At 45.2% G+C, this 25,166-nt stretch overlaps 1 protein-coding gene across 1 annotated transcript in view; it reads right to left on the bottom strand.

Moving 5' to 3' along the window:
- LOC147623879 (kinesin-like protein KIN-14I) overlaps positions 1-25,166 on the bottom strand; it is a 102,751-nt gene that overhangs the window by 3,726 nt on the left and 73,859 nt on the right. The window contains exons 16-17 of the mRNA XM_086820520.1: positions 13,447-13,644; positions 13,071-13,342 (exon numbers count right to left, since the gene is read on the bottom strand). Of these exons, the coding sequence (XP_086676646.1) occupies positions 13,071-13,342; positions 13,447-13,644 (470 nt within the window). The remainder of the gene's footprint in view (positions 1-13,070; positions 13,343-13,446; positions 13,645-25,166) is intronic.

Raw genomic sequence — 25,166 nt, 5'->3', positions numbered from 1 at the left:
TGGATGAGGCTTCTGACTCATTGAGAGATTGGGGGACAGAGGAACCCAGCTAGCAGGTACATGGATCCCACTATTGTTATATGCTGATGATATTGTGTTGATCTCTGACTCCCCTGAGGGTAGCAAGCCATCTTCGTGCCCAGCTCCTCAGTCGGCTGTATCCATGTCCTCCTAATGTCCAGCTGAACTAAATCCTGACGGATGAGTCTGGTAATCTCTGTCCATGTGAGAGTGAGAGAGGGTGCCTCCAGAGAATACTGGAAGGGAGGCAATCTGTCCATGCTAAAACCATGTGCTTGGAACCAAGATGTCATCTGTCCATACCAACAAGCCGTGTCTCCCTGTAAAGCTAACTGTCGGGAGGACTCAAGGGTGAGGCGTGCATATGTGTCTCGGGGGAGATCCCACAAGCCATGTACGTAGGAGACTGATCTCGTAAGAGCCTCAATCACCAGAGGGGCAGCCGCCAGCTCTGCTCGAATAATCTCATGAGGTACCGAGGCCTTGGCTCTAATAATCCTAGCAATCATAGATACCAAAGGCCTCTCCATACCTCTCCACTCGCCTGCGCTGTGATGGCCCACTGAAGGTCCCCATATCTGCACTCCATAAAGCATAGCTGATGTCACTAGAGTGTCAAAAAGCCAAAGTTTCGTTCGAGGTTCTTGAAACTGAACCTGTGAACACATCCTCTCCAAACCACCCAGGGCTGCATGTGCTCTAGTCAATCTAGTCTCTGTTGCTCTCCTCATCGAAAACACTGGCCCACTGAATACTACCCCAAGATATGTATATGCATCTGTATACTCCACAATCTCCTACCCATATGTAAATGTGGGAGCTGATCGCCTGACCCACTGTGGCGTGGTGTTAAACACCATATCCTTGGTTTTGCCAAGGTTGACAGACAATCCACTATCATGTGCAAACTCATGTAAAGCATCCAGATGACGCATTCTACAGAGAGCATTTTCTTCAGCTCACAGCAGATGGTTTTGTGATCAGACCTAGTTACATGGATGTACACTTGTCTCATGCAGTACGATGTGCTATTGGTCAGATTCGCACATCCTCACACCAGCTTGAGATTGAGATTGGCCGATATAGAGGTATACCAAGCTGAGGCCAGGATATGTCGAGTATGCCATGGGGAGCCAGAGGCAGAGCTGCATTATATATGCCATTATACTGCATACTATGAGATACGTGGTCGTTTCCACTGTTTATTCAGAGAGGGTTTTGGACCACTTTCCAGAGTCATGGGGTACCAGGACCAGAGGTGTTTGGGATTGTTCTTGCTTGAGCTGCGGAGATATAGAGATAGCCTCCTTAGGCGCACAGAGAGCCAGACTCAGAGGCACATTACAGACTTCTTTAGTCCAGCCATCACTGCGCCAGATGGACCACAACAGCAGCAGGACATGGATACCGCCCACACCAGCGGTACACTCATTGATCGTGCGATTGAGCTTGGGTGGTCCAGACGCCCACGACTTCGGAGGAGGGCATCCTAGCATAGACGGAGGTTGCAGCGGCGGATTCGGATTATTCTTGCGAGACATGCGGGACACCCAGTCAGGGTGCTGACCACAGAGGATATTGAGGAGATCCGCCAACGTCCGATGCGGCACATATTATGAGATGGAGGCACCTCCATAGTGTACCCCCCCGTCCCACATGATATTGTATCCCCTCACTGTACTCCACTCACCTCCATAGCGTACCCCCCCCCTCACTATATTCACACCCTATAAGGGTTTCTGTTTACCTTCCAGTTCCAGTTTCATTTTCTAGGTGCCAGTAGTATCGCAAAGAGCACAAAGGTGCAGCTGGGCACCTGTATGCAGTCCGCCCTAAGGCCTTGAAGTTAGTCCAGTGTGACCACTTTTGGCACACGTGGCTGGTCCAAACTGGAGAGCAAGCACCGCCTACAAGCTTAGAGCAGTGCAACAAAGTAGTAGAGAGAGGCGACAACCTTGACTCTTGACTGTAGTAACTGAGTGGCTTCAAAGATTTTAATCGATCTTCAAGCATGGCCATTGTGAGTACGAAGGCATGCATCACCTGCTCAACGTCATCATCGGAAAGAAGGACGATTGCAGCGCTGCGCAGGTAGCAAAACTTAATAAATTGGGTGTAGAGAGAGAGATTGAAGTAGCAGAAGGCAGTCGTAGCAAAAGCCTTAAGCCATCAATGAATGGCTAAAGAGAAGAAGGCAGTCATAGCAGAAGCCTCACGCCTTCAATGAATGGTAGTAATCTGCTACCTAGCTTGTGTGACAAGCGAACGAAAACAATGCCAGTGAGACGAAGACGAAGAGCAGAAACCAGCTAAGGTGGGTGTGAACCGCAGGAGCAGGGCAGCGTGGAGAAGACAAAGACCTGCTTGGCGGGCCCCGATTCTGCAAAAGATTGCACAGATTTGCCAGGTGTTTTAAAAGAATTCATTTGACCTTTATTGGCAGTAACAGTCATTCACACACACTCCTAAGAAAACCCCCATTCACGTGTTGCAAAACATGCTTATAAAATGACTTTCACATGGAGTCCACATGCAGTTTAGGAAAAAGCATTTGGTGATTACATTAATGTAAAAATGCCTAAGAGAATGGAGATTTTACTTTTGGTGGTCATCAAGAACCACAATGATTGTACATTTTTCTCTCTCCTTAGCCTAAAAATCAGGCGGATATCGGCTTCACAGAAATCATGAATTTTTACCACATTTGCGGGTGCCCTGCCCTTGCTTGTACACATAAAAAGGATTGTATTTTTTTTTCTCACCCAAAATTATGAGGGTCCCCTACTCGAGCCCATGGGTGCTCGAAACAATTTGTAAATGTGGTGTGCGTTGAGTTGTGCACGCATGGGCGTCACACTTTATAGATTGGTTCCCACCTGAACATTTATGTTCAAATTGGACTCACTGGTTCCGCTGTGAGCAAGTGGGCTCAAAAAGGACTTCGTGTCTAGGATGGTAAACACATGCACACACACTTGTTGAACACTCCAATTTGCATTGAGGGGAAGTGTTGAGATTGGCAATGCCAAAATTGATGGGGTAAGAGTGGGGTGAGAGATGAGTTGATCAAATTGATTGGAGAGATTGTATGCACACACCCAAGTTTACATTGAGGAGGGGTGTTGAAATGTGCAATGTAAAATGAATGGGTTATTTGGTTTTGTGTGTGAATGCACCCTAGAGGTGCAAGATATTGTGGCAAGATAAGAATGCCACATGCAATATTGTATGGTGTGTGAGTGTTGACCACAAGAGTGGAAAAGGAGTTGCCACTTAGATGATGACATGTAAAGTGGAATAAGGCTAGAGGACCTATATCATTGTATGGTTCATTGGTGATATGCAATAGAATTGAGTCTTGAGTGTGCAATCTCTCTCTCTCTTATGGAGTTCTTAGTGTGATTTAATCCACCTTAATTATATTGCTTAATCTATGTCTATCACCACGATCAATCCCATTTTAGGATTGTTTAACACCAAAGAGGGCAAGTGGGCGGTGTACAGAGATGGTCGGATCATTATCACTGAGCGTCCCCCCATGTACGGGACAGGGGGTCTATAAGACCAAACACTTCAGATTTAGCAGTATGGACATGCAATGGCACCCTATGGTTGGATCCAGGAGATTTGAGCAAGACTCTCACAAGCACGGATGTCATTTTTAATACAAAAACTCATCATAGCCCTGAGAGGGATTTACCATACATAGCCAGGTTTGAGTGGAAGTCCACTTTTCGAGGCAAGACTTGCACATCAAGAGGAGTATGTGGCTCAAGAGGGGTAGCTGTCCTTTTTAGACCCCACCTCCCGCACATTCTCAGCATCATCTGGAAGGACAAGGATGCATGGTATCTTTGTTGCTTACTAGGGACCGAGTCATCCACATTGTTGTGTGTGATTTTGCACGGCACAACTCCCCCTTATTCCACAAAGCATGGCCAGCCACCATATTTAATATTATATGGGGATATTATGGAGTCCTCACAGCTAGGGGAAGTCCTACTCGGGAGCTTCAATGCCATGATAGGGAGTCACCAGGTCCCACTACTTGATCTGGACAACTCTATCAGGAGCTGGACATCACTAACACGAGGTTACAGAGATCATCACACGACCATGAGGAGAACACGGTGTATGGGAGACATTTCCTAGAGCTGGGAGCTGCACATGGTCTTGTTATCTATGTCCCAATGGCCCTCCTCCGACACCCTCACCTGCTTCACTTACTCGAGCACTATGGACTAGGTGGGATATCTGGCTTTGGCACACCTCCCCAACATCTCCATCCTGCCACCCCCCTTTGAAGCCAACCATGCCTACCTCTCTTTCACTCTTACCTACACACCACCCATACCCCCGCCATCAACCCCCATCTCACATTACACCCAGGTAAATTTTGATCACGAGCTTGACCTTCTTTACTCCGACCACATATACTGCCACCTCCAAGATGTGGGTCCTTCTGTCCCCCTACCCGCTTTCACATCATCACAGCTCACTAGCATTCTCCACACATCCCCCACCACTTCTTTCATCTACCACCGCATGCAGATGAAAGAACTGTTGGTACAATGACGAATGCATGGTCACACGCTCCCATCTTAAGCATGATGTACGCATTGAGCAAATCACGAAGCGCCAAGCATAACTAATTTCTCAGCGCCTCACTCAATGCACGAAACGGGCGTTCTACACTTGGATAGAGGATGACTTATACTAACTCTTCTTAGGGCCAAACTACAAAGAGACTCGAACAAAACTTTGGGAACATCACCCCCCCACACCTATCACCTGCCTGGACACATGACACTCCTATGCACGTTCCCTCTATCCTATCCCCCATCAGCCACCTCTGTCCCCACCTCCAAATCCCGCCATTGTAAGCCCAAAACGGGGCGTGCCGTGACAGATTCTACCACGTGTACAAGAGATAAAGATATAGAGAGAGAGGGCAGAGAGAGAAGGGAATAGGGATCTTGCACAGTACACCACACTGCGCGGGAAACAAGACCCACCCCCTTTCAAGAATTTATTCAGGAACAATCCACGGGCACGCTGGCCAAGATCAATACATCAATGAATACAAAAGCAAACAAATATGCCAATGTAGTATATCCAAGTCGATGTTGATGTCGATGTCAAGGCACGAGATCTCTAATGCCAAGCACACCACGAGGATGACCCACAAGAATCTCTCATCGGCAGATCCAATATCCAAGTCCAAGTCCAAACACAAGTCCAAGTCCAAGTCCAAGTCCAAGTTCAAGTCCAGGTCCAAGTTCGAGTCCAAGTTCAAGTCCAGGTCCAAGTTCGAATCCAAGTCCAAGTTCAAGTCCAAGTTCAAGTCCCAAGTCCAAGTTCAAATCCCAGTTCAAGTGAACTCAATACCCAATTTGTAGGAAATCCTCAAGAAAGCAAACTCCAAGTTGGCAATGGAATCCCTAACCCAAATGGCGGATTTGTGTACCTGGAATCCAATCTCTTGCCGAAAAGTTGAAGAATACATGGGGCAACACTGGCAGTTAAGGGCACCGGTGGCAGCAGCAACAGCAGCATTGGGCAGCGGCAGTGACGGATCTAGGGGGCGATGGCGGCGGATCTAAGCGGCAACGGCAGCAGCCAACGGCAACGACAGCACAGAATAGCCAGTGATGGGTGGTAGAAGAAACCCCTCGATCAAAAGCTTGATAATGATGATGATGATGGCGAAGATGATCTTCTCGCACTCTCCCACGAACTTAATGATGATGTTGATGAAGGTGAGGATAATCTCCAAGATTCAATGAATGAGAAGGGAGAGGTTCATGCTTCTTTTATACCCAAGGGAGAGGGTCTTGCTTTTTGCCAAAAGCTACCATGATTTGCTTTTACCTTTTCACTATGCTTTCCTCTTTATTCTTTTAATTATAAAATATTGCTCATCTTTTGCCAAAGTTCTTAAATTATTGCTTTTATAGCCTTGTTTTTTGGCCCTGGAGCTACTTTTTGGAAAAGCGGCTTTTTGCTTTTTGCTCCCGCTGAGTCTCCTCTTTCCAATGGTGCCCTTGGCTCGCGGTCAACTCAGTTTGACTTTTTGCTTTTTCCTGCTTTTTGTCCAAAACTAGTGCTTTTTCTTGAGCCAACTTCATGATCCCTGTTCCTATGCTTTCATCAACCTGTCCATGTGTCCGCGCATGTGTTCCATCATGTGAAATAGAGCTAGGAGAGCCAAATAGTTACATTCCCTCCCTCTTATATTACACTCGGACTGCAAGTGTTCCAAGCATATTCATATGCTCCATGTATATCCATGTGTTCCAAGTACATCAAGTACATCCGCATGTTTAAAATATTTCCCATTACTAGCCCTGTCTGGTGAGCTTGTGCATCTGGTCATTTCCCATATCTGCTTAGTCACATAGAAACGCATTTCTGGGCTGAGAAACTCCGAAACCCCGAAACAGCCGAAACGCCAAAAACACATTTCAGAAACGGGGATTTTTTTTCGTTTCTAAATAAAAAACAAATTGTTTTTTTTTATAAATTTTGTCTAAGTGTTTTTTTTTAAATGTTGGGCTCTCTCTCTCTCTCATAGGCCCATTGGGTCTTTAGTAGACGCTTAATATATCTTTCTTTCTTTTCTCTCTCTCTCTCTCTCTCTCTCTGCGTGCAGTCCAAACATCCTCTCTCTCTTGCACGCGATGTGCAGTTTACCTCTTCCTCTTCTTCTCCTCCTCCTCCTCCTCTCTCTCCCAGTTTCTCACAAATTTCCCAATATTCCCAATTACCTAAATTCCCAATTGCCCAATTTCTCATAAATCCCCAATTTCTCACAATTGCCCAATTTCTCACGAGTCACAATTCCACAACTCCCCAATTGCCCAATTGTGACCACAATTGCCTAAGCTTTTACCATATTTTAAGTGCCTAGCCTAGCACTAGGTAGTGCCTACAAATAATTCTACAAACTACAAGTTCTAAACCATTTTATTGTATTTATATAGAAAAATTTATGAAACCTCCGCGTTTCTTAGCCAAAAGACGAAACGTTTTGTCCCAAAACCTCAAAAACATCAAAACGTCAAGAACCCCGAAACGTTTCTGGTGACTATGCATATCTGTGGTGTCATCTGCTCATCTGGCAACATCACTATGCCTTATCTTTGACTAATGTCTATGTTCTTGATGATATGTCTTCACCGCCTGTCACATGTGTTAGTTAAAATAAATGCATACTTACCTCCTGCAAAAGCTAGACAAAAGCTAGTCAACAAACAAGTATGCATCATTCGCATCTACTGGGTATTCCAAGTACTAGCTAGGTAGTCTGGAGCCCAGTGGACTATCACATGCCATAAATCCAAGCATTGTCCACACATCAAAAATAGCACACAAAGTCAAAGAAATTCAAACATACATCAATATGCAGTGCACAAGTAATGATCCTCTTGTTCATGGATTGTCTTGTCTGGTTTCATCGGAAACCATGTTGATCTATCTGGCTCCCGAGAAAAACCACTCAAACTATCGCTCAAGGTCATCTGGTCACTAGGACCGCCCGAGAGTTCATCAATAGTCATCTCGGCCATCTGGTTGCATTGATCGCCCGACTATGAAATCCAATCCAGTCACCTAGGCCATCTAGACGCAATGACCGCCCAACTGTGAAATCCAGTCATCTCGGCCATCTGGTCGCAATGACCGCCCGACTATGAAATCCAATACAATCATATGGGCCATCTGGTCACAATGCGCGAAGTCCAAGATATCTAGCATCGTTGCCTCCCATATACAAATCTCGTTTTGGCATCGTTGCCGGCAATGGGTCAGCTGGCATCGTTTGCCACCCAAACACAAATCTTGCTCCTTGGGCTATCGGGCATCATTGCCACCCAAGACCATGTCCAAGTAATTATTATATAAGAAGAATAATGATCAATTCTAGTCCAATATATATATAATGAAGAGGACTAGAGGTACAATCCCTCCCGCTTGAATCTGTCTTGATCGCAAGACGTCCATATCTGTACTTCAAATATATCTGAACAAACCATTTCCTCATAAGCTCGAAGTATAATTGGATAGTCCTTGAAGTACTTCTCTGGCATCCATTTTGCATCCAATAGTAAATAATTCTCGAATTCCAAGAGGAACTTTCTGAACACTATCTTTTCTCTTTTTCTCACGGAATGAAACTCAATCTGTTCTGGCTCTTCCACCCCTGCTAGATCCTTCAATATAGGCTCCTGTAGGAGCAACCCTGTACATGGTTCCAATAAACTATCAAGGAAGGCATTATGCATCCTCCAATGCTCTGGAAAGTCCAACCGATAATATACATGGTTGATCTTCTTGGTAATCTGGAAAAAAAAAGTCCAAATACTATCATTTCCATTCCCTAACTTTGGCAATCCAAAGATAAAATCCATAGCAATATTCTCCCATAGTACATTCAATGGGTGCAATAATCCTACTTGCTTGTGTCGATCAAAATTGACCTTCTAACAAACCAAACATTCTAGAGCATATAGCTTAATGTTCTTTCTACTAGGCCAATAGAAGTTGCGTCTCCGAAACTTGAGTTGTAGTCACTTTTGGCCTCAAAATCCTGTCTCACATAAACGGGTTTGCATCATAAGGAAACCCTTTTTGATGACATAAGAAGTCATCAAATCTTCATTCTACAATTTGTTCCAAAACATCTTTGAAATCCTCTTTGGTAGCATAAAGATCCTTTATCAAAGTGAGATCCATAAGATAATCCATAGGAACCACATGGTTCATGGGCCCCTGAGATAATACATCAGTTATCTTGTTGTCTTTAACGTTCATAGGCCACAGCATGACCTTCTTGGTTCAAGACTGCTCCAATCCAATCTCATCATGTTCAGCCACAAAAAGGTCTAGAATAACCAACACTGGTCCTTTGCTAGCATAAAGTTTCCATGCTTCAAAGGATTCTGTTTCAACTTTGGTCCACAAAGATTCCACGGCTTTCTTTGTCAAATCTTACAATGGTCTAGTATCCACTGCAAACCACTTGATGAACTTCGTAGCATGATGTCAATCTGATGATCTTCTGGAATCTGGTCTCTCTGTCTTCTTGCTTAACTTGAAGAGGCTGCATCTGAGATAGCACGCCCAAGAATGGTCTCCATGTTTCCTCCACGGGAAGCAGACCTAGTGGCTCTAGATCCTTTTGCAATGGTGACTCCTTTGGCCCGAAGATAGGCTTTGTCAGCTTCATCTCGTTCGGCTTTGGTGGCTCGATCCTTCATGAAATCTTCAAACATTTGAGCCCTTCTTTGGTCCTATTCCCTCTTGGTTCTCCAAGCAAGGAATTCTTCCTTTCTGAGAAGAAGTCTGAACTGCTGAAAGTCATGGTACTCTTCTGATGACATGGCCGTGGTCTCATGAGTAATGGATAGATGGCCCTGGTTCCCATCCTAGAGTCCTCGATCGGCCTCATAGTTGTTTCCTTCATTAGACCCTTGGTTTCCCTCTTCTCTTGACATGGCTCTATCACCCCAAGAAAGTTTCTTCAAGAGAAATCCTACTCTGATACCACTGTAAGCCCAGCGGGGCGTGCCGTGACAGATTCTGCCAGGTGTCCAAGAGATAAAGATATAGAGAGAGGGGGAAGAGAGACAAGGAAATAGGGATCTTGCACAATACACCACACTGAGCGGGTAATAGGCCCTGCCCCCTTTCAAGAATTTATTCAAGAACAATCCACAGGTACGCTGGCTAGGATCAATACATCAATGAATACAAAAGCAAACAAATATGGCAATGTAGTGTATCCAAGTTGATGTCAATGTCGAGGCACGAGATCTCTAATGCCGAGCACACCACAGGGATCACCCACAAGAATCTCTCACCAAGCTAGTACCAGATCCAAGTCCAAGTCCAGGTCCAAGTTCGAATCCAAGTTCGAATCCAAGTCCAAGTCAAAGTTCAAATCCAAGTCCAAGTTTAAGTTCAGGTCCAAGATCGAATCCAAGTCCAAGTCCAAGTTCAAATGAATCAAATCCAAGTCCAAGTAGACTCAATACTCAATCTGTAGAAAATCCTCAAGAAAGGAAACTCCAAGTTGGTGATGGAATCCTTAACCTCGATGGCGGATTTGTGAATCTAGAATCGAATCTCTTGCCGAAAACGGCGGCAACAGCAACATAGGGAAACAACGGCGGTGGCAGGCAACAACAGCACAAGGCGGCGGCGGCGACAGCAACACTAGGCGGCGGCAGTGGCGACACTAGGCGGCGGCGACAGCAGCACAAGGCGACAGCGGCAACAGGGGGTGGCGGCAACAGTAGCACAAGGCGCCGATAGCACTAGGAGCTAGCAACGTGCTAGTGGCGCAACTGGCGGATATGGGCGGCAATGGCAGCGACCGACAGCACAAGAGAAATAGCCGGTGAGGGATGGTAGAAGAAACCCCTGGATAAAAAGCTTGATAAGGATCAAGGGTGACCAAGGTTAGCAAGTTGTTCAGAGAGTCTCGCGAGTCTTTGCGAGAGCTCTATGGTCAGGAGCCTGGATCTAATTCAGACGTGCACTTGCTTCATGCAGCCAAGGCTAGCAACAGTCTCGAGGCCTGCTAGGGTAGCTCCGTGGCGGTATGGGATGTCAGAGGGTAGACTTTGGTCGTGCGTCTTGCCAGTTAGCTCAGCTTGTGGCTCCGTGGGGACAGCCAAGACTTGTGGGTTTTGCCCACGGCCGTCATGGTTGGGTGGTGAGTCAGGCCCGCACCCCCTTCACATTGTTTGGCTTTGTTTTGCAAGTTTCGAGTCGTGTTCTAGGATCGTTCTACGAGGAGATCCGTAGGGATTTGATAGTGGTATCAGAGCATGCCTTCCTTGAAGAGCGTGCGAGTCGGTAGGTAGAGAAAAAAGAGGTATGAGTTCGAGATGACTGCTGTTTTTTCATGTATACTGCTGTTTTTTTTAAGAAATCAATGTATGGTTTCTTGTTTGCATCATTGCTACCCGAGTTGGGTTTTGGTCTTGCAAAGGGTCGACTTGAACTGCATATGCAGAGATTGTTTATTGGCAAGGAGATAAGCAAGCGACTGCTGTGAATCAGCAAGACACAGCCTGCTGGCTGAATGAACCGACGAGCAAAAGAGAGGGATTGAGAGCAGGTCCGCTGTACATGAGAAAGCATGTCGGCTGTGCATGAGAACAAGCAGCCAAGCCTGTCGAGTGGCAGAAAGCTTGCCGGCGATTTGCAAACGAGCAGCCGGGCGCACAGCGAACAGCCGGGTGACGTTTTTTTTTCCATTCGTTGTTATTCACAAGTGCCAGCAGCCGATAGGTGGAGGAGAGCGGGCAGCCGCTTTTCAGCATTTTTTTTAGCCCTTGTTTTCTTTAAGTACACGTTGCTTTTCGTTTTTTTTTAGAACCTGCAGCGTGGGGTTTAAAAAACAAATTGAAGACAACATTTTTTTTTTAACGTGTGGCTTTTCATTGATTATACGTGGCTTTTACAAAAGCCACCCCGTGTCACGTGCACAGAGTGTATCTACCATGTGCAACACGCACACAAGACTAGCTTTGAGGCTTGGGGAAGCTTGGAGCTAGGCAGGCTGATTGTCGAGCTGGACTAGGGATAGATTGACGGGCAGGCACCAAGTATGGACGGGTGGGCGCCCAAGTGTGGACGCCCGGTGACCGGCCAAGAGCCTATAAAAGGGTGACCAAGGTTAGTCAGTTGTTCATAGAGTCTCACGAGTCTTTGCGAGATCTGTACGGTTAGGATCCTGGATCTAGTGTAGACGTGCACCTGCTTCATGCAGCCGAGGCCGGCAGCAGTCTCAAGGCCCACGAGGGTAGCTCCATGGCGGTATGGAACGTCATGGGGTAGAGATTGGTCAGTGCATCTTGCTAGTTAGCTCAGCTCGTGGCTTGGTGGGGACAGGCAAGACTTGTGGGTTTTGCCCACGACTGTCATGGTTGGGTGGTGAGTCAGGCCTGCACCCCCTTCACGTTGTTTGGCTTTGTTTTGCAGGTTTCGAGTCATGTTCTAGGATCGTTCTACGAGGAGATCCATGGGGATTTGACACTTAACAAGCATAGACATGCAGCAATTCAGAGGTCTAGGGAATAGGTGCCAAAGAGCTTGACCACACATGACTATGCCGACATCAATCAACCCAAAAATAATCCCCCCCTCCCCTAGGACCTAAACACAGATCGATGTGGGGGTGGAGCCTTTCGTAACTTTAAGGCAATACAAACACATTTTTAAAAAAATTGACACATTTATTTCAAATCTTTTTCGGGGGGCAACCCAAGTAGAGGACCATGGAAACTCAACACATAAAACAAATAGTTTTTGGAAGTTCACAACTTTCGAAGTTGGTGAAGTGTCGATGAAGATGCCGTTTTCGACGGCGTCGCCAAGCGATGCACACTTGGGTAGTCATTTAGGCCCCGGGGACAAAGGTAGAGGACCCAGAACGACTTCAGTATTATAGAGGAGACTTCAATTTCGAAAGGCTCCAAATTTTTTGTTTTGTTGAAGCCTTAATTTAATGTAAAAGGTTTTTTTTGTTTGTTTCAAGGTTTTTTTGGTTTTGTTACCAAACACTTTGTTATCTCACAGAGGAGACTAGGAGGTTTTTTGAGACTTCTATTAAGTAATATAAAATCATACAAAGGGAGATCTCAAAACAAAAGATAGGGAGATCTCGGGGCACTATGCTGCCATAAAAGCCCCGTAGGAGTGGAGGAAACTGTGAGGTTTTGAAAAACATAAATCTTTAAGAAAGCACCAATTAGTGTTAAAAAATAAATGTAATTCACTAAGATACTTGAAACAATACATTTAGTCTTGTAAATTAAAATGACACTTACAAGCAATATATTCAACCGTACTATGTAATGATTTGAAAATTGAAGAAAAGATGAGAGAATACGAAGAGAAGAGAAGAAACAATGAGAAGTAAGGAGGAAGAGAAAAAAGAAGAAAAAGAGGAAGAAGCAAGAAGGAAAACGAGGGTTTGTTTTTGGAAATGCAGTCAACTTGTGTTTTTCTTGATTTAGGTTTTTGGACTATTGTTTTACCTGAGAGAATTATGTGTTTCATCTACATTCGAGCCTGCCGGAGATATATTAACAATCATGAGTGTCTTTGCGTTGCCACCAAGAGAATCACTCATAAGCATTGTCAATTTGTGGTTTCGGTATGGAATGTGCTGTGTCTCCATGGACAAAGCACTTATGACATCACAAAGGGCGGACAAGGATTTATTGATACTTTGGGCCTCCTTTAACTGTTCACCAGCTGACCCAGACTTCTTTATCCTCTCAGATCCAGCCAAATCAACAAAGCTCAGCTGGGAAAAAAAAAAAAAGGGATGTTCGTATAGAAAGTTTCCCAAATAGAAGGTTAAGAAAAGGGTATCTATATCAACTGAAAGCAGAGTGCAAGTGAGAATACCTTTCCCTTCACTTGCGCTTGTGTTTGAAGATTGGTGCTCTCCACAACCACAGAGAGTATAAGATGAGAGCGTGAGCTTTCTGCATTCATTTGAGTTCCAGATGTATGCCGCTGCTCCAAACCTTTAGCAACAACAGCTTTTAGCTCCTCTCTTGAGGCAATTGTGAGCATTGTTGCATTTTCTACAACAACCAATCCCTGAAAAAAAGTGGCCAAATCAGTAAATTGGTTTCTATCCCCATAGATATGGTTGTGTATATGACAATATGACAGGAATCTTTCACCATCCGATATCTTAAACACCCCTCTTCATCCCCCCGGCACCCCCCCCCCCCCCCAAAAAAAAAAAAACCCCCACCCCTTACCTACAACCTACCTTCCAGTTTCACACCCCCCTCCTCCCTCCCCCTTCAACACCCTTAACAATTTACTTGACATTTTGCATATAACATTCAGCTCCAGACTCAATAGTTGAACACAAAGTTAGAAGAGGTTCTATTCTTTTTATATCATGTCAAGCCCTTCACATAATGAAGGAGGACCAAAGGAGAGAAAATGCAGCTACACAAGAAAACTCTCAGAAATGCCTCTCAGAAGAAACATTTGAAACACAGTTTTGTGCTACTAAGGTAGTATGCAAGTATGAAGAGGCTTCCTAAAGAGGCGATTGCCTGAACTGTTTAAATTACAACCAAGAAAATAGCTACACGGACCACCCTCCCTAAACAGCCATGATTAAACCCCTCAGAAATGCCTCTCAGAAACATTTGAAACACAGTTTTGTGCTACTAAGGTAGTATGCAAATATGAAGAGGCTTCCTAAAGAGGCTCAAAAGAAGACGTCCTTAGTTGACGGAGTGAGTGTGCAGCCCTAGCGGACACACATGGCCAAAGCCCATTAGCGCTTCATTGGAGTAGTCATGCTTTGCTTTCTTATGGCAGCTACCTTTCTCAATTTTCATGCTGCCTTGACATCAAGTTTACTCATGGATCACATGTAACACCTTTTTTGGTCTCATAGACCCTTTGGGTTTTTTCTAGATAACCATGTCTTGCCTAGCAAGAAGATATGTTGCTCTAAGCCCAACAGGGCGTGCCATGACAGATTCAACCACGTATCCAAGAGATAAAGGTATAGAGAGATAAGATAAAGAGAGGGAGAGAGACAAGGGTTAGGGAACTTTGCACAGTACACCACACTGAGAGGGGAACAGGCCCCATCCCCTTTCAAGAATTTATTCAGGAGCAATCCACAGGCTCGCAAGCCAAAATCAATACAACCAATGAATACAAAAACAAACAAATATGCCGATGTAGAAACCCAAGTTGAAGTTGATGTCGAGGCACGAGATCTCTGATGCCGAGCAAACCACGGGGATGACCCACAAGGATATCCCCCCGGGCTAGTACCAGATCCAATATCCAAATCCAAGTCCAAGAATCCCTCGCTTGTACGCCAGGAACACAGGGGATGCATGTAGATGACAAAGTGTATGATGTTTAGTACCCAATCCGAAGTAGAAGTAACCCCCAAAAAAACTTGTTCAAGGATGTATTAACCAAGGTTAATCCTTGTAGAGCACAGCTATCCCGCAGGTGGAAATAGTTCCGGCCAGTTCAGCTGCTGCAGACAATGATGGTCGAGCAATATGTCAATGGGTAGAATTCTCTATAGCCGTACGATGGCGTAGAGAAACCAGTAACAAGTGGTGCAAGCTGGCGGGTGGCAAGGGCAGCCCTAGCGAATGGTGGAGCTAGCTAGCCAATTGGTGATTTAGGAGGCTCAAATGGTGGTGGCACTGAGATCAATAAGCATAGGCAACGGCCAAGTGTCACGGCAGTGGCTGGCGACGACAATGCTGGCCGGCAGTGCTGATACAATTGGTGTAGACAACGCCTCAAGTGGCTGGCAGCACTGGATCTGAAGGCGGCAACGCTGGCTGCAGGAGGTGGGTAATGGTGTTGGTGGAGTGGCACAGGCGGCACAGGCTGGCTGCGCTGCTGGCTATAGGCAGCTCTAGACAGGTGGTGCCACAGTAGTTAGGAAACACATTTCTTATAGGGAAGGAAACATTTCCGAAACGTTTCCTTGTAGGAAACGCGTTTTTTCAAGTAAATTTTTTGACATTTTTTTTGCCCCAAATCTAACGTTGAAATCTGTGCCACTCTTTTGATAAAGTTTTTTCTGGTTTCCGTGTACCACTTTCCCTCGTCAGGGCTGATTTATTTTGTTTTGTTTATGTGCAGTGGGCCATGACTATTGATTCATGATTCATGTGACATGAACACTTGAAACTTATAAATTTTAACCTATGTAGTGTCATGTATGGTTTTTTTTTTTTTTTTGTGGCATGGAATGATGGATGATTGGATCATGGATCATGGATAGTGGACCATGGTCTTTGAATCATGATCATTTGACATTGATGATGAATGATTATATGGTTTTTGTTATTTGTGATTCAAAGACTCCAGGCTTCAAATTGATGTTTCCATGTATTCTATGCATTTAGTGTTATTTTTACATATTTTATACAGTATATATTTGAAATTTTGTACATGCAAAAACCTACAAGTAGGAAACTTTGGACTGATTTTATGAAACCTGTTTGAAACGCGTTTGAAACTTTTAGGAAACCCGTTTCAAACAATCCCCTGACTACTATGGGTGGCGCAAACAACACACAAGTAAAAGGTGGCGCAAGCTCTGGCAGTTCAAACAACTAGACGGCTGCACAACCAGATGCAGCAAGAGGTGATGTTGGCTGGAGGCGGCAGATAGGTGCAGCAGCCAAGTATTGGTGGTAGCGAATCCGTACAACCCAATAGCCAGTCAATTGGAAAGCCACATTCTAGTACAGCAGGTCGGCGTGGGCAGATCAACCAGTTGAAAAAAACAATCTCCACGCTTGATGATGTTGATGATGAAGGTCTTCACTCTCCCACCAAGATCTTAAGATCTTGTTCATGATGCTCTAGAAAGGTTCACCCTTGTTTTATGCCCGAAGGAGGTCCCGGCTTTTTGTTGAAAAGCTACCATGCTTTGCTTTTACTTTTTCACTATACTTTCCTCTTTATTCTTTTAATAATAAAATATTACTCAACTTTTAACCAGCTTTTCAAAGTTCTTATGCTTTGCTTTTTCTAGCTTCAAGGCCTTGCTTTTTGGCCCTACAGCTGCTTTTTGAAAAAGCGTCTTTTTGCTTTTTGATCCCAACTCAGTCTCCTCTTGCCAGTGGTGCTCCTGGCTCGCGATCAACCCAGTTTAGTTTAACTTTTTGCTTTTCTTTGCTTTTGACCAGATTGGTGCTTTTTCTTAAGCAAACCTTATGTTCCCTATCCCCATGCCTTCTTCCACCTGTCTAGTGTCCGGGCAAGGGTTCCATCATGTGAAATAGAGCTAGCAGAGCCAAATAGTTACAGCTGCCCTGGTCTGTTTGGAGAACCAGTGCTTCCACGCCCACTTCCAGCAACGTAGTACCAAGATTTGGTTGTTTGATACATTGGTGAGGCCAGCTTTGATGTATAGGGCTCCATTCCAGGGAGGTTACTTGGGAGAGGACTGAAGGAGGACACATAGAGTGCACGTGATGATGTTTTCACGCATGATCAAGCGTAAGCCCTCTGTACCACACGATAGTTGAAACCAAACTAGGAACCTCAGGGCAAAAGACAGACACTTCAATACCAGACACAAACTTTGAACCACAGTGGGAGAACCACAAACAATACCAACATATGCATGCCCAAAAAGTAATAAGCCCAGCCAAACTTTAATGATGTGTGAACCTGTTGACTTATAAACCGTATAAGTCACACCAACAAATAAAATCCCATGTTGCTTATGCTCTATAGCCATCTTTCAAACCAAAATATGCCACTGAATGCTTCAGCTTTCTTCTATGGAAAATCCCCGTTCACACCTTGGCTCTTTTCAATGTGTAAAACACTAATCAAGACTGGTGAAGGGACCCAGTGGTGACATCCCTTCCGTCTTATAAAGCAATTGTCTGCAACTGTATAAGCCTGATACCAATGGAATACTCTTTCAAGTATGAGACACGTACACACATAATTGCAACTAGGCTAGAAGAAACACCCATATGCTCAGTTGTATCAGTCAGGAAAAATGTTCAGGGATCCACAATCCTTCCAGAACCTTCCCAAAACATAAACACAAAGTGTACACGATGATAGCTAGTCCTGGGAAAAACACACCATGTGAGGCTCCATAAGCCATACATGTACTGCCATGTCAGGCTCGATAGGGCACACATGTACTGTCATGTCATGCTCCATAGGCCTGACATAAGCCGTCATGTCAGGCTACATATGCCATACATGTACTATCATGTCAGGCTCCATACCCCATACATGTACTGTCATGTCAAGCTTCATATGCAATACATGTATTGTCATGTCAAGCTCCATACGCCACACATGTATTGTCATGTCAGGCTTCATATGCCATACATGTATTCTCATGTCAGGCTCCATACGCCATACATGTACTGTCATGTCAAGCTCCCTAGGCCACACATGTACAGTATGATGCAGAAGCCAGAGGTCATACAGAACGAACCTCGCTTCATGCGTATATAAATCAATCCTCGATGAAAGTCTGATGGGCTGTCCATACTGCTGTCCATATGACCAGCCCTGGTAAAAGACATTTGCCAAGAAAATTGACATGAAGACTGTCCGAATAGTCATACTTACGAAAACCATCGTCCCATATGGGTGTAGGCTCAGAATAACTTGTAAAAGTGTGAAATACAGCTCATTACCAGCCATGGAATCACTCCAAAAGCTTGAGCTAGACATTGACAATAATCCCCGCAGTACACCACTAGTTGGTCAGAGAATCAATAGAGAAATCATAAAATTCCTTTCCATTAGAAGAAAATATTTCCATCTCGACATAGTTATAGCCATTGCGGCCATAGTACAAGAAAGTAGAGATCCATTCCAGAAAAACTTAAGATGTTGCTGTCTACAATAAGAAATTTCTACTTTCCTGAAACACACTCAGAAAAACACACTTGCTCCTTGCACTTGCATGCGAGCGTGACCTTGCTTAAAAAGCCAAAAATTCCAAGTATTTACATATATTGCTGGAACCAAAAAGTACAACTTACAAATAAGGTAGTACTTAACCAAAAAGGAAGCATAATCATCAGAGGATTCCCAAAAAGCATAGCTCGAGTTATGACAAACTATCCTCATGTAAAAGAATTACTCCACGAAAAATCCTCAATAATAATAAACGATCTCACAGCTCTTGAGACACTCCTTCATACTCATCGGTTCGAAGCCAGTGTGTTTTGTTTGAGTTCGTTGCTCAGACTCGTCCTCCAAATTACTCAAAATTATCAATTTTGTGTAGTGAAGTGACTCATGGTCACAGAGGCCACAATATCCACAAACAAGGGAAGACGGTGATTGCTCTCGGGTCCCTTGTAAACTGTGGGGACAAAGAACCTGATCAAGCTGAAACCCAACACCTTCTTTAACTATGCACTTTGGTTTTGTTTTCTTTGGAGTGTCATCCTCAAAGCGAGTAAGAAAATCAGAAGTCCTCTCAAAATCCTCATGTCTAACCGGAGGTGTCACCAAAGAGGATCTACATCTCTTCTTTTCGTAGCGGGAGTTTCTGTCCAAACCCTCTGGTTGTTGTTTCTTGTACTGTAAAGAAGGATGTGTGATGATATGTTGGTTAGTTGGATTAACCTGGATACCTCCGCTCTCCCAAAGATATCTGTAAGCTAGATCTCAAGGGTATTCTGCATATACTTGAGCAAGATCCCCAAAGATGTCCATAACATCTCGATCTCGAGTCACTCTGCCCTAGAGAAGCCTATTAACATAAGGATCCCATGTATAGAGTGTCAATAAGGCTTCTTTGTCAACCAATCGCTTTGAAAGCTTATTCATTTCCTCACAAAAGAACTGTTGCTGGCTGTCAAGAGTCTTTTGGAATTCAGCAATTATCAGCTCAAAGAGCTTGTATGAATCGTAACCCAACAAAGCTGACCCGTCCATGATATGGATAGGTATCAAACCCGGTTTCCACCAAGATCTTTTCCTTTTCTAAAGAGTTACTAATAAGCCTGCTCTGCTAGAAAGGCAGAGCTTTGATACCAATGAAACCAAACCGGGAAACTCGGGACAAAAGACAGACACTTCATGGTACAGCAGAAGAACCACAAACAATACCAAACCACAACACTAAGCCGGAATGGCCGGCCCCCCATAGGAACTTGTGTATTTAGAGTAACAGCTTTGACAACAAACTAAGGTGCGGGTGCAAGTTGTAAACTTGCACCGGATTCTCCACAGAGCTTTCGCGAAACTCTTGCTCAAGATCAAGATACAAACGACACCAAAAGGCTTTCCAAAGGCTGTCCAAAACAGTCTCAAAAATCAGTCCAAACACCACTTGTTGCACAGTCAGGACTGTCCGGAAACTGAGCTGTACGGCCAGTGCACAGGGATACCTGCAGTCAGCGCTGTACGGCTAGCTCCAGGAGGAGAGAAAAAGAGTGAGCAGTCAGTTGCCCCTCTGTACAGACACATAAAGGAAATCTGCAGTCGGCTAATGGAGCAGCTGTGTACGGCCAGCACACACAGGAGAAAGAGAGCAAGATCCAGTCGGTTGCCTTGCTGTACGGCCAACACAGAGAACAAGTCAGCTGTCCTGCTGTACGGTCAGCGCCGGGGGAGGGGGGGGGGGAGAGAGAGAGAGAGAGAGAGAGAGAGAGAGAACCAGTCCGTTGCCCTGTTGTACGGCCAACGTACAGGGAGGAGAGAGAGAACTAGTCGGCTGCCCTGTTGTACGGCCAACACAAGGAGGGGGGGGGGGGGGAGAGAGAGAGAGAGAGAGAGAGAGAGAGAGAGAACAAGTTGGCTGCCCTGCTGTACGGCAAGATCTGAAAAAGAGAGGAAGAGAGTTAAACAACTGCTGCCCACCTGTGCCTCATGCACATCCTTCTCCAAAGAGAGTCCCTCCTACTGCTTTTTTCATGAAGTCGACCAGCCTATAATAGCTATACTTTTCCTTTTGTGCCAAAAGCGACTGAGTTGCCCAAAATATCAACATTTATTCTTTTCTCAACTTGTAGGCCAAGTTTCCTCTAGGCACCTCCTTTTGTCCACATATGCATATATATACCTAGATGAATCCAGGAACATGCCCAAATTCACCTTTTAAGAACGTGCATGCCCAAAAAGTAATAAGCCCGGCCAAACTTTAATGATGTGTGAACCTATTGACTTATAAACCTTATAAGTCACCCAACAAATAAAATCCCATGTTGCTCATGCTCTATAGCCATCTTTCAAGCCAAAATATGCCACTAAATGCTTCAGCTTGCTTTTGTGGAAAATCCCCGTTCACACCTTGGCTCCATTCAATGTCTGAAACACTGATCAGAACTGGTGAAGGGACCAAATGGTGACAAGAGTCCTGGCTGATTTTGGGGCAGCACCATCGGTCAGTGAGGTGATTTGGGAGAGGACTAAAGGGGGACACAGAGAGTGCAGGTGATAATGTTTTCATGCATGATCAAGAGTAAGCCCTTTGTACCACATGAGAGTCCTGGCTGGTTTTGGGGCAGCACCATTGGTCAGCGATGCCCTCTTCCACGACAATCACATACCCATCTGTACACATTGCACAGAGATTGCCTTCCAAGGATGGCGTTTGAGTCTTCTAGATGGCTTGCACAAGAGGGCCATAGAAGGTTCTGGTACTCATAGATCATCAGCTTTTTTGACATGCATGGCCTTCAGATGGACCACCTCCCACTTTGCACACCCCATGTTACATGTGTCCTATATTGACAACATTCCTCTAGCAGCAGGTGCATAAGTGAGTCTAGAGAGCTTAGCCAATGCTTGGGGTGACCAATGTGAATAAAAAAGGCCCAAGGGGATGCCTAGAGGCAGTAATTGAATGATAAAGGTGAAATCCCTAAAGGGGTTTACACTTTAGAGCATTAATTGGCAGAATGGCAAGCATTGGGCAAGGGGGCGTGCGACTTGCACATGGAAATAGCACAATTCACAGAAATGCCAATTGTGGGCTTCAAGAAAGTGGCAATTGTGGGCTTCAAGAGAGTAACGTGCAAAGCAGATAGGCCATACTATGGCTGAGAGGTGAAGAAGGAAGCAAGCCGTCATACGTTTCTAGGGTTTACCCCCATTTATGCTTGATCTCTGTTAACTTACCAATTGTTGTAATTAAGGTTTAATGAATGCACACCTGGTAGAGAAGATAGTGGTTATTACACAAGTGAACCGAAGCCCAATTCTGCTGATTTTTCCCAATTCGAAGCTGCCAGCTGTTGTTTTTTCTAGGCGATGATACTTTTTATTTTCGAAAATATTTTCAGTAAGAAATACTAAAGTTCTTTAGCATGAATATTAACTGGATTCCCAATTGCACCAGTTGGAGCCTCCACCAGGGTAAGACCCACTTAGAATATCCAACCTAGTTATGGGTTATGGTTCTTGAATATCAAATGCCTCAACATATTTGCTTTTGTTTAACTGAAGGAGACAATCATACTTGTGGGTGGCAGATATTGAAAGTTGGATTATAGCTATGGAAAGGCATGCCATTAATACAAGCATAGAATATATTTCCTAGTCATAGCGGCATGTGTGTGTGTGTGTGTTTGTGTGTGTGTACCTTATGACTTGTGGTTAATTCGAAGGCAACACCCTCTCCCGCAAGGGCGTCAATAGCCAGAGAGCCAAACAGACGGCCCCCCGGAGGCAACAATTCTCTATGATAACCCTTATGAGCATTTAGCGCGCACGACCAGGATCTTGGCCGTGAGGCAGCTCCACCCTTCCCTCAGGAGGCCCGTGTCCTCTGACCAAATTCTAGTTCTCGAGGATGGGAAGGCGATCTACCCCCGATGAGCTTTTATAGCTTAGCTTATATACATTTTAAAGCTCTAATATTTTAATTTCTCTATTGTTGTGCTTCAGTCCAAGAAAATCTTATGTAGACAACATTGAAACAACTTCATTGCAAAATCAGCATTTCTTCCCGCCAACAAGCTTTCCAACAAACATCAGGAAGTACCCTGTCTATCAGCATAAAACCATGCACGATCTTGTGCACTTCTAACAGCCTCTCATGCACTAACTAGCATTTCCTACATGTCTGCTAAGAAATCTCTAGCACATCAATCCAAACATCCTTAAGTCTAACTGTTACTGGAGATCTAGGTTGGTATCCATACACGAGCATAAACGGACTGTAGCCAGTGGCCACATGCTTAGCATTGTTATAGGCAAACGCATCCACCATTGGGAATTACTTCTCCCAATTTGATGGCCTCTTGGAGACGTATGCTCCAAAACTGATTCACCCTTACAACCTAGTGAGCTAGAGCATCCCCCGTTTGCACACTTGCTCTCCCTCACCCATCGCTCCTCTCCACTCTTCCCCATCCTCCTTGGACCTTCACGTTGCCCTCGCCTCTCCCCTCCTGAGCACACCTGCCCACCTTCACCCTCACCCACCTTCCCCTACTATGAGGATGGACATTGGCCAACTTAGGATATCATCCCATAGACTGAGGATAGAGACTCGCACAGCTAAGTAGATACCCAGAGAGGACAAGACATGTAGACTCTGTCAAAACGCAGGTTGAGTCAGAGGAGCCCTATGTTTGCCAGTGCCCAATCTACTATGAGACCAGAGGGAGATTTCACTGTCTATTCAAAGAGGGCTTTGGACCTTTATCCCGGATCATGGAGTACCCAGATCAAAGGTGCCTAGAGCTCAGCTGACACATAGAGTCACCACTCACAGATCCTTGCCACCAACACTCCTCTCAGCTTACCATCACTAGTTTTTTTTAGCCTAGGGTATATAGGGAGGCACCTAAGCCCACCACAGTGGATATAGGAGCCTATACCATAGTGCCCCTCGCAGCAAGCCCTAAAAGTCGCATCAGATCAGGCACGCACACTCAAGAGAGCTAGACACCCTCGTACTATTGGACCCTGGCCACCCGCAGCTCATCAGCCCCAGATTCAGGAGATCCTAGCCCACCATCGAGCAGCCTCATCCTCACAGCAGACCATCGACATCTCTGAACTTCCTGTATCACCCATGATGGACATCCTGGATGAGCCCTTGCCCGGCATACGAGCTGTTTTTATTCAGCTCTCCCATATCCCATTATTTATTGTACCCTATACCTAGCATAGTAGGATCTAGATTAATCTTGTATAATCTCGGAGTCTAAGATCTTAGCTTTCAGTTTTCAAATTTAGTTTACTGTTGCGTTTTCTTTTTTCATCCATGACGAGATTTCATGGACAGGGTCTTTTGAAGACGTTAATATAACTTTCTTTCTTTCTTTCTTTCGATGATCCACTCAACAGCTTTAGATTCGAGAGATCCTCCAAAGATACAAGAGTGCCCCTCTACAGGCAGTGGATATGGAGAGCCTCTATATAGTCACAGATGTCAAGGACCCACTTTGATCCTGTATCATTATTGTACCACTAGCACTTACAGGGCTGTTGTTTTCTTTCAGGGTATTTTTGTTATGTTTTTTCCATGATTACGTAACTTCATGGACACATTGTAACACTTTTGGTCTCATAGTAGACCATTTGGTCTTTGTAGACATTAATAAAGCTCTTTGACCTACATGGTTTGCGGATAGAGGCACTACCACCCTTTCAGTACAGTTTGGATTGTCCATTTTTGGACCTCACCCGCTCAGAGCAAAACCGCGTGATCAGGATGGATATAATCAGAGTGGACACAGAGAGGACATGGAAGAGCCCCCTTGAGCCCTTGGGCACGAAAATGGCTCATTACAAGAGCCATTTTCTACACCTCTGACCGGATGATTTTATCACCCGCCCGGCCTACATGGATGTACACCTATCACATGGGATACGTTGTGCCATTGGACAGATCCGGACCTCATCACACCAGCTGCGGATTGAGACAGCGCGATATGTGCATCAGATCTTGGATGACCGCATTTGTCAGCTATGCTACCAGGAGGTAGAGACAGAGGAACACTACATTTGCCGATGTACAGTCTATTATGAGATCCGAGGGAGATATCACTGCCTCTTCCGAGAGGATTTTGGGCCGCTACCCAGGGTCATGGAGTTTGAGGATCAGAGATGCCTAGGATTGTTTCTACTTGAGCTCAGGAGACACAGAGAGACCCTCTTGGCAGACAGGAGGCCGAGCCATGATGTACCTAGACAGAGGACCCTGACAGATTTCTTCGGCACCAGCACCAGCAACCCAGCCCACACACCTCCTGATACCTCCTCCATTGGGCCATCAAGGCACCGACCACGCTCCCAGGGAGTCACCACTGATAGAGTAGTTATCTTATGTCGTGCTCGTCAGCCACACCCACTAGGATCCCATTGGAGCTCGCACGAAATCGAGAGGCTCTCCTACAAGCCAGGACAGCACACCAGGATCCACCCCGCCAGCGAGTCATGACAGATTTTTTCAGGGCCAAGACCACCCCGGCAGATACAACCAGGACTTCCACTACCCCCTTGACGAGCCAGACGTCCTTCAGGAGGAGTCACCCTTGACAGAGCCATAGCACTTTGTCGAGCGAGACGCCCACGCTTACCAGGACCTCGTCCACAGCCGCTTCATCACCGGTGGACTAGAGCCATCATCACCCGCCACAGGACACGACTGCCCCGCC

The sequence above is a fragment of the Cibotium barometz genome, chromosome 26 (genome assembly GCF_041138505.1).
Source record: "Cibotium barometz isolate CiBa-2024 chromosome 26, ASM4113850v1, whole genome shotgun sequence".
Lineage (NCBI taxonomy): Eukaryota > Viridiplantae > Streptophyta > Polypodiopsida > Cyatheales > Cibotiaceae > Cibotium > Cibotium barometz.
This window is presented reverse-complemented; position numbering and strand designations above follow the sequence as displayed.